The 9107-nt window shown below is 38.7% G+C and overlaps 1 protein-coding gene across 12 annotated transcripts; it reads left to right on the top strand.

Annotated features, from left to right (window-relative positions):
* Positions 1-802: 802 nt before the first annotated feature.
* On the top strand, positions 803-7096 carry LOC307030357 (uncharacterized protein). 12 transcript variants are annotated; one of them, XM_079666721.1, is made up of 9 exons: positions 803-990; positions 2622-2713; positions 3808-3971; positions 4281-4417; positions 4576-4669; positions 4879-5220; positions 5334-5508; positions 5616-5737; positions 5869-7096. In XM_079666721.1, exons 2-7 carry the CDS (start codon positions 2629-2631, stop codon positions 5394-5396), a joined length of 885 nt encoding a protein of 294 aa, XP_079522847.1. In that variant the 5' UTR covers positions 803-990; positions 2622-2628; the 3' UTR covers positions 5397-5508; positions 5616-5737; positions 5869-7096. The 12 variants fall into 12 exon arrangements, with proteins under 12 accessions (XP_079522847.1, XP_079522846.1, XP_079522843.1 ...); XM_079666720.1 differs by having other exon boundaries at positions 2619-2713; XM_079666717.1 differs by having other exon boundaries at positions 804-979.
* The last annotated feature ends 2011 nt before the right edge of the window (positions 7097-9107 follow it).

Raw genomic sequence — 9107 nt, 5'->3', positions numbered from 1 at the left:
GGCTGAATGCAATCCTTAAACAGGTCTTTATGTGCCCAGCCTGTGATTTCAACTGACTGATAGAGTGGTACCAGTATCTGTACTTTATTCATGAATTCTACCACCACCTATATCAAAAGCCATGTGTCTCTTTTTGACGTGGTGCAGTCAAATCTGAAAACTACATAACAACATCACATAAGAACTTCATACACTGGCAGTCCTAGAAGACTGGAAGAAACTGTAAAATGTCAGTTCTAAGAAATCACTTTGTGAGGATTCAAAAATAGCAAAGAAAAAAAGAGAAGAGGCAGCTGCAAAATAGGAATACCTTTAGCAACCATTTATACAAACAAGCAATTGTAAGGACACTGCCATGACAGAAACTCATTAACATTGCCTTGAGAAATGGTGACCAATAATGTGAATAATATGGAAAAAGCAGCAAATGGGTTAGGACATATTACAAATATGTTACAAAATCTGTAAATATATTGAGAAAATTACGTACCAGGTTTTTTAACAGAGTGGAAGTGTATAGAGACGTCATACTCCTTATCTGTTCAACCACCAAATCTGTTTTTGGAAACAAGGCGTGTTTATACAAAGTATTTTCAAATAGGGCACATTTATTTTTCTAATGTAAAACATCTAGAGGCACTTGGCTAAGTATTATGCAAATTAAGTTATCTGATTTTCTGTTGACTTTGTAGGGGCTACAAGAGTAAATATCACTTTTAAATAATGTCTAGCAAATTCTGTGGTGTGAAATAGTGTAAATTTTTCAGTGTCAATTATTTCGAGTTGATAAGTGTTGATTTGGGTGTTCTTTTAACACTTGCAGTGCTGAAAAAGCTCAAAGGCCAGTGTTCTTTAAGGGAGTTGATTGCATGCACTCTAGTTGGAGTTAATTACACTTCCGGTTTTAGTGCGCCTTTTTTCTTCATCTCGTGGCGGAGAACAACCTGTCTGGAAGGGGAGCCTACATTATTTCAAAAAGGCAAGGACCAGGTATATTCAATGTATTTTGTATCAAAAGTATATATACGTCATGTAGGGTGTGACTCAAATGTGTCAAGGCTAGTGTGGAGGCTTTTGCTGGTATGACTCACTAGTATTACATTGCGCAAAGTGATGTGTAATTTTCATGCAGCCATGACCATAAGCGGGAAATCAGGTGGAGATAAGTTGCAGCTGTGCCAAAACGTTCCAAAAACGCCATTGAGTTCAGTCAGCGCGAGTGACTAAGGTAAAGATAGATAACTACTGATGTTGGAACGGTTATTACAATTTTCAATAATATTCGTTTTACGTTGTCTTCGCTTGTTCTTACCACTCATGGTCTAGCTGCTAGCTAGCTCTATGCTAACGCTAGCTCGATGCTATCGCTAGCTCTATGCTAACGCCCCGTTTTTTAACTAGCTTGTTAACTTGCTCACTGGCTATGGCAATTAGCTAACCAACCTTTCCCATTTAATTAAGTGCCAACAATTAGAAGAAGACTGATTTGAGAGACTAATCAAGCCATAGCTGTTTAGCTAACGTACGTTAGCTGGCTTAGCTAGCTGTAGTTAGACACGTGGTGAGGACAGGAGGTGTCTTAATACGTTTATATCAGCAGGGCTCGACATTATAATTGGCCCGCTGGCCCGGAAACACTATTTAGACACCCCGGGCCAGCATAACGTACTCTCCACTTGCTCGCTCGGGCCACTAAAAATATTGCTTTAAAAAAAAGAATTGTCCTGTGGTATTGGTATTTTGACTTGCAATTTAGTTAAGTTGTTTCGTTTATTAACGCTACAACATAGCGTTTTGTGAGTCGGTTGTCGTTGTTGGGTGAAAAGCAAACAGCTGTTTGCTGCGGAGCGCGAGCAGGCTTCCGTGAGCGGGAGCGCGAGCAGGCTCCCGTGAGCGGGAGCGCGCTCCTTCAATACAGACTATCGCGCCACCTAACCATTCGCCATTAATGTTTTTAATACCAGCGGTAACCGGCCTAGCGCCGGGCAAAAAACAATCTTCAAATAAAAGAAAGTCACCGGAGGAGTTAAAGGAGAGTTACAGGGAGTATGAGAAGAAGAGGGAGAGAACGTTTCAGCCAGCTTGGAGTTGGCTTCTAGTGGTGCACTAACGCGTCCTAAAACCCTTTTATAATCTATCGATTAGATTTATGATTTGAAAATTATAAAATTATTTAATAACCAAATATGAACAATTGAGGAAATGAGGAAGAACTGATGATTCAAATGTCGTCGTACAAGTAGTAATGTAGTTAGTGCATAAATTACTATTGCAACAAATGTGTTCATTTTCTTCATTATAAGTCGATTTTTTTTGGACGAATGCTCCGGGCCAGTGGTTACAATGGTGGAGCCAGTGATAATACAATTCCACCGGCCCGGAGGGCCAGTGGCATTTTACCCTTAATGTCTACCCCTGATCAGGTTTATATCAGCAAATGAATGTACAGTTGGATCACAAAAATCTGCATGAAGAGGCTAAGCCTACTTAAATAAGTGGTTGCGTATTTAAAAAAAGAAAAGAAGCTATATTGTTCCAGACAGAATCTTTTAGATTTTTAGATGTGGCAGCTAAAAAAAGTTAACTGCTAACATTATCTCTATTGTGGTTTCTTTAAGAAGACTCATCATGTTGCTGAAGGTAAAATACCAGAGAACCAAAAAGTACATCAGGTTAAATCTGGGGTTTACCTATTTGGAATTCATCAATGAAGGTGAGTAGCCATCTTGTGTAACAAAATGTACAGCTTTGCAGAAGCAAAAGGATTTATGTGGTATTATTTAGATAACTTTATTAGCTTTGGCCAGCGGGGACAATATGATTTTTGCTGCAGGCCTTTCTTAGTTTATTTTGACTTCGAAAATAAGCTTCCTAATTTGGAAACCATTTCCAAAATCAGTTAACTTGCTTTGTAGTTTTGTTTAAAGATGCAGTATTTAGAATGCTGGGTAGATTTGGCATACATTGATTATAATAATAATCATGACTTTAGATTAATTAAAATGTCATTCATAATATGTACAGTTAAAAACCTGCCTCTTGTATTTTTCTCTGGTGTCACGCTAATCTTCCTATAGTCAAAAGCAAGTTTGGGCTTTCTGATGCGGCTGAACTTCAAATCTTTGATGAAACTGACACAGCAGTGGAAGAAGACATCCTTCTTGAACTGGTGGAGGCCAATCCGGATTTATGCCTGACAGTAGGTGACAGCTTCTCGGTGAAGGTAAGCTTATCTGCATAATCTGCTGCACAAACGTGTAAAGATTAGACTCCTTTATGTCCTATACTGTCTGATCGTTACTAGGTAGATTAACTCAGAAACAATGCTTGCAACCAATAGGTCAGCATCCACTTGCCAAAACAATTAATACAATGTAGGTTGGGTTTTGATTGTCCCATGTTTGTGTTAAACAAGGTGAGTTTGTTGTTTCAACAAACATATTGCCATCAATGGATGAACAGATGCTTCATGAATTGATAGAGGCCAATCCTGACTTTTGCCTGACAGTATGTAGCAGCATTTCAGGTGAAGGTAGGTTTCAGGTTTTTATGCTGCACACATTGTATTTGTGGAACTAGAACCCATTTTATGTCCCTGACTGACTACTGTGACAAAATAGATGACCAAAGAAACAATATTTCAGCATAAGGAGCAGCATCCACTTGCAAATTTGGTTTTGCAAAACCATTTTTTTAACGCTCACTCTTTTTATTTGAAATCATCGCTATATCACATGTTATCTCCTCTACTGACTTTACCACCACCAATAGCAGATTTCCTTGTTTCAAAGTTTTTTTCTCCTTCAGATCATTCAACACCATCTTCCCTCACGGATACCATGTCACCTTCAAGTGATAATGACCTCTCCAGTCAAAGAGAATGGGGGGCTCCCACATGCCGAAATGTGTCCAGCTTTGAAGTCATGAACACGTCTACCACAGAGGTTTCTGAGTCGGAGGCTGCAAAAGAGGTACTGTCATTTCCAAGACTCAAGAAGTAAAAGTGTCTTAGTATACTGAGATTCCTACAAATCTGACTTTTTTTAAATATATAAATGGTGAATGAGTTAGTCGGTAGTTGAAACCAGGCTGGCTTAGTTTGGCTTTTGGTACAACCTACTGTATTATCAAATAGGTTCTACCTTTTATTTACATTTCACCAAAAACCTTATTTTATTACCCTCGGTCTGAACAGAAACATTTTATACGTTGTTGTTGTTCTAATGATTTTATCCTGGAAGACCAAAATATACACTTAATTATATCTCTTGTGTGAGCAGATGGTAGAAAGTGCTCTGCTTAAGAAACCTGGAGGTGATGATGTCCTGGAAGAGTACAAGTCAGAAAATTCACTGAAGCACAGCACTCGGAGACAGCTTGTCAACATATTGGCTAGCCATATGACTGAAATGCATGGGTAAGTATTTCTGAAACGCATTGTTCTTAAAAAAAACTAAAATGGTTTGTTAAGAAGTATGGTAATGGATGTTCTAAACGTGTGGCATTGAAGGAACTTAGGTGTGGAGCTTGCAACATTACTGGGGCATTTTGATTTAGTTTTGTCTTTGCTCAAAGGAGGATTCCTTCCCGTAAACAGAAGGAGAAGTATGCCCTGGGTATCATTAGTCTCTTTCCGTCCCTGAAAGATCCCTTTTCTCGAAAAGGCTATGTAAGTTTAAACCTTTTTTTTACACGCAGCTTTGGACTCAAGTTTATATGATTGAGTTACTTTGGTTTCTTTAATACTGATCTAAAAAATGCACGCCATACTATGCTACAACATTTGAATTGACCATGAAGTTAGTAATGATGTTGCAGAAAAACTTAAAGATAAATGATTGATAGACCTTTCTAATATTTTTGAAAATGTCTTAACAGGAGCATTTCTACAATGGGGGAAAAAACACAGGATATTTATCATGGCGCCTCAGGACCATGTCCAGAAAGAATCGGGCAACACGCAGTCAACAGGCTGTGCCAGCCACAGTGCCTCAAGCACAAGGACCGAACCGCCCAAGATCAGCACCCACAGTGCCTCATCAGCTTGATGGTGATGCTTGCAGGGAGGCGTTATCCTTTCTTTTTCACTCTCCCGATGAAGCAAGTGTGTTGGAGAAGATGAAGATAACGTTACAACATCGCCAGGACTTAGTGCGTGACCCACAGCGAACTGCAGATGTCTTTAAAACCTTTCCACGTTTTTTAGATGTCAAAGGACTGGTGAGCTTTACATTTGACTAATTTAAAGTCCAGTCTTTAAACTCTAATATTTAATTTGGTTGGTTGAAAGCAATGAAATGCTTAATATATTTGAATATGTGTATAATCAACAGCTAACTCAAGACCTCCTGCTGCTGTTTGGTACTGAAACAGCCTGCAAGATGTTTGAGAAGTAGGACACTGCTTTCAAGATCAAGATTATCAAAGAAGCCAAACACCTGAGTCAGTCAACAGAGCTGTGTCGACTTCTGAACGCTGCTGAGACACTTGCAGAGAACGATGACACCAGTAAGCTGCAGGCAGTCTTGGTTATATGCCAAATAGCTAGTGCTCTTTACTTTGTGCATTTTGAGGTAGACACTGACATTGTGTTGTCTGATTTCTCCTCCTGATAGGCTGGGACAGTGACATTGCTTGTCTGCTGCTGCTCCTCTACCTCTTGCCACCCACTGCTGGACGGAAGAGGACCAAGATCAGTCCCAGTGATGCAGTGGACAAAATGGTCCACTTCCACAAGGTATGCATGTCTCATATTTTCTTCCCCCAGCAAGAAAAGGGAGGCGAAATCTAAACTGAACATTTTAACGTTGCTGGATAACTATCCAAACTTTTACTTTACGGTGTTCATGTTGTTTTTCTGTTTTTCAGTCGTGCTGCAGCATCGATGAGCACCTGCGGGGAAGAAAGGGTCAACAACCGTACATCCTTGCTGCTGGCCGAACCCGGAACCGGATTGACCCCTTCTACATTGTAATCGACAAACAGCTCATCCCATGCCAAGCCACCAGCTCATTGGGTGCTTTTGACGAACTGTTCAAATCTCACTATGTGTTCAACCTGTCCTACGAGGAGTCGTTGGTCCCGCTGTTCACATTTGTCCAGACAACAGTATACAACATCGACATCAACACAACAGATGAGTCTCCCAGAATCCGTGAGTTGCGGGCAAAACTCTTGAACTAGGATCAAAACATGTACAAGTGTTTCATATGTCAAGCTGTACACAAGACTTGCCAGTCCTTGGTAAGCCATTTAAGAATGGATCACAGTTTCTATCCTAGCAGCAGGTTTAAGTTGGTTTGTACCCAAGATGGTCGTAGATCGTTGTACACTATCCAGCTTGTATTAGAACAATAGGACCCCTGGTACATACGTATGTGGAGCATGAGATTTGAAGCAAAACACAAAGTCTTCAAAAACACTCTAAAAAACTTCAAAAACATTACCAAATCACTTGCCAAAAAACATCAAATGTCCATAGGATGTCATTGGGATACATCACCTTTAAACCATATTGCATATGGACCACTGAAACCATTTAATTCGGATGAGGATAGTGAGAGGTTTTCTCAAGCTCTGCATGCTGCTGTACTAAAAGAAATCTTCTCTACTAACTGGGTTACAATCAGTGGGACAGAGTACAGGACAGGACTATTCATTTGCATTGAGGTAAAATAAACAAGGTCCTTTTAGTTGATAGTGCTATCTACTTCCCTGTGAAAAAGCTTGTGGTTGACCATTTTAGTGAACATTTTCATGCCTACAAAGTATTTGAAAGTGATGAAGAAGATGTAATCAAAGCAGAAAGCCTTGTCATATATAAGCCCTTCGACTTACAAAGTGCTTATGGTGGAGATGAGAGTGAATATGCCGTGCCTTTGTTTTATTTTTAAATGTGCATATACTGTATAGTTGTGTACATAAACTAGTCCTCTGTTTGTCACATGTCCTGACCAGTTGTCAGTTGTTTCTTTTGAAAAACTAAATGTGCATTATGCTGTGCTGGATAGAGTTGAGAGATACATTATCTGTAACATGTTTACGACGCCTGTTAAGTGCAGATACTGTAATTTTGAATAAAAAAGGACAACATTGAGAGTTTGTAATGATTTATTAAATATTCTTAAGTCTTGTGGAAGTCAACAAATGTATCTAAATGTAAATAGAGCTAATAGATTTAACCTATAGAGGTTGTGTTTTTCTTATAGTAACAATTATTTGTGTACAGTGCATAGATTAATATTGTAAAATAATACCATTTCAGATATAAAACAATGAAGGTTCAAAATGAACACTCACAGTGCAGGGGAATAACACAATTTAGTGTTAAAAATACACTTTCCTGTGTAATTGAACAACTTTCTAAATTATATAAATCAACACTCCCATTGTAAAGCAATAACACCATTTAGTGTTAAAAATGGTTATAAAACAACACTCAGTGTTAGATAATTAACACTATTAAAGAGTTAAAATATTAACACTTTCCAAAGTGTAACTTTAACTCCCAATTGGTGAGGATTATATAAACACCAAGTAAGTGTTGATTTTAACTCTATAAGAGTTAGATTAACACTTAATCAATTTTGCTGTGTAATTACTGAAATGTATTGGAAAAAAGATTCTGGATTGCGGGGGGGTTTCACCTGTTAGCCTAGTGTCTGCTGAGCCTGTGGGGCGACTACAGAACATAGCACTTTTCAATGTGTAGTAAATGAGACTAATAGACAAGGAAATCAAAGTCTTATGTTGCAAACTGAATAGACGGTTATACGTTATACGACCATCTATAACTATCTATTCACTGGTCTCCCCAAGAAAGCTATTGGAACACTCCAGCTCATTCAAAACTCTGCAGCTAGACTACTAACGACTACCAAAAGGAGGGAACACATTAGTCCTGTCTTAGCTACTCTACACTGGCTTCCTGTAACTTTTAGAATTGATTTTAAGGTGCTTCTCCTCACATACAAAGCTCTAAATGGACAAGGACCCAGCTACATTGCTGACTCTCTAATAAACTACACACCCGCCAGAACACTGCGATCATCAGATGCAGGTCTATTAGAGGTCACCAGAAAGAGTCATAAGAAGATCGGTGAAGCAGCCTTTGTAAACTACGCCCCAAAACTGGAACACGTTACCCAACAATATTAGGGAAGGCAATACGTTTTAAGCTGCCTTTTAAAAATGCCTATCTCTTTACCAAAGCATTTTACTGATTTTACACTATTATACTGCACTATTTCTCTATGTTTTATTCTCCATGTTTTTATTTTTAATTATTTTATCCCACTTTATGCTTTGCTCTTGCTGCTTGTTTTACACTGATTTTATGTCTTATTTCTTAATGATGTAAAGCACTTTGAACTGCAATCCCCTGTATGAAAGGTGCTATATAAATAAAGTTATTATTATTTATTATTATTATTTATTATTATTATCTACAATGACGTGAATTCACTGGGGAAAAAAAACACAGTCATGCTAATCATGGCTTTTTCATCTCTGAATAACAACAAGCAACTTTGGGGAGATTAAGTCTGATCTGTTTGCAGTGCAGTATTTCCTTTATCACAAATGTTTATCCCTAAACAGAATCACCAGAATGATCGAGAAACTTGAAAGCGTCCATTTATAAAACAAACAGCAGTCCCTGTGATCTTACTTCTGTATTCATGGTGGGGATTCTACAGTGGTATTTCCAACACAATTAAAAAACAGAACCCTCTGGCACAGTAGCAAGTTATGCATCAAGCACAGTGCTTTAGAGAAATAATTGAGCCAGCAGGGATCAGCTGGCAGTGCCAATGCAGCGGAGTGTTGTCGATCATGTTAGAGATGCTGTGATGCAAAAGCACTAATGCACACTCATACGCCTATGAATAAAGAATACGGGCTGGTAGCTGTCTTTAAAGAGATTGCCATTGCATTATACATCAGTCGTCATGTCTATAAACATCATTTGCGGAAGGGATTTGGTGGTTTGCTAATGTGGTGCCAACCTGTCTACAGATGGACTGTGTGCCATCATTTAGGTTGGGAACACTATTACAGAACCATCTTAAAGCAAGTTACGTCCCATTGAGTTTCAGAGGATGGATGCT

Source organism: Notothenia rossii (assembly GCF_949606895.1).
Source record: "Notothenia rossii genome assembly, chromosome: 2".
In the NCBI taxonomy this organism is placed as follows: Eukaryota; Metazoa; Chordata; class Actinopteri; order Perciformes; family Nototheniidae; genus Notothenia; species Notothenia rossii.
This window is presented reverse-complemented; position numbering and strand designations above follow the sequence as displayed.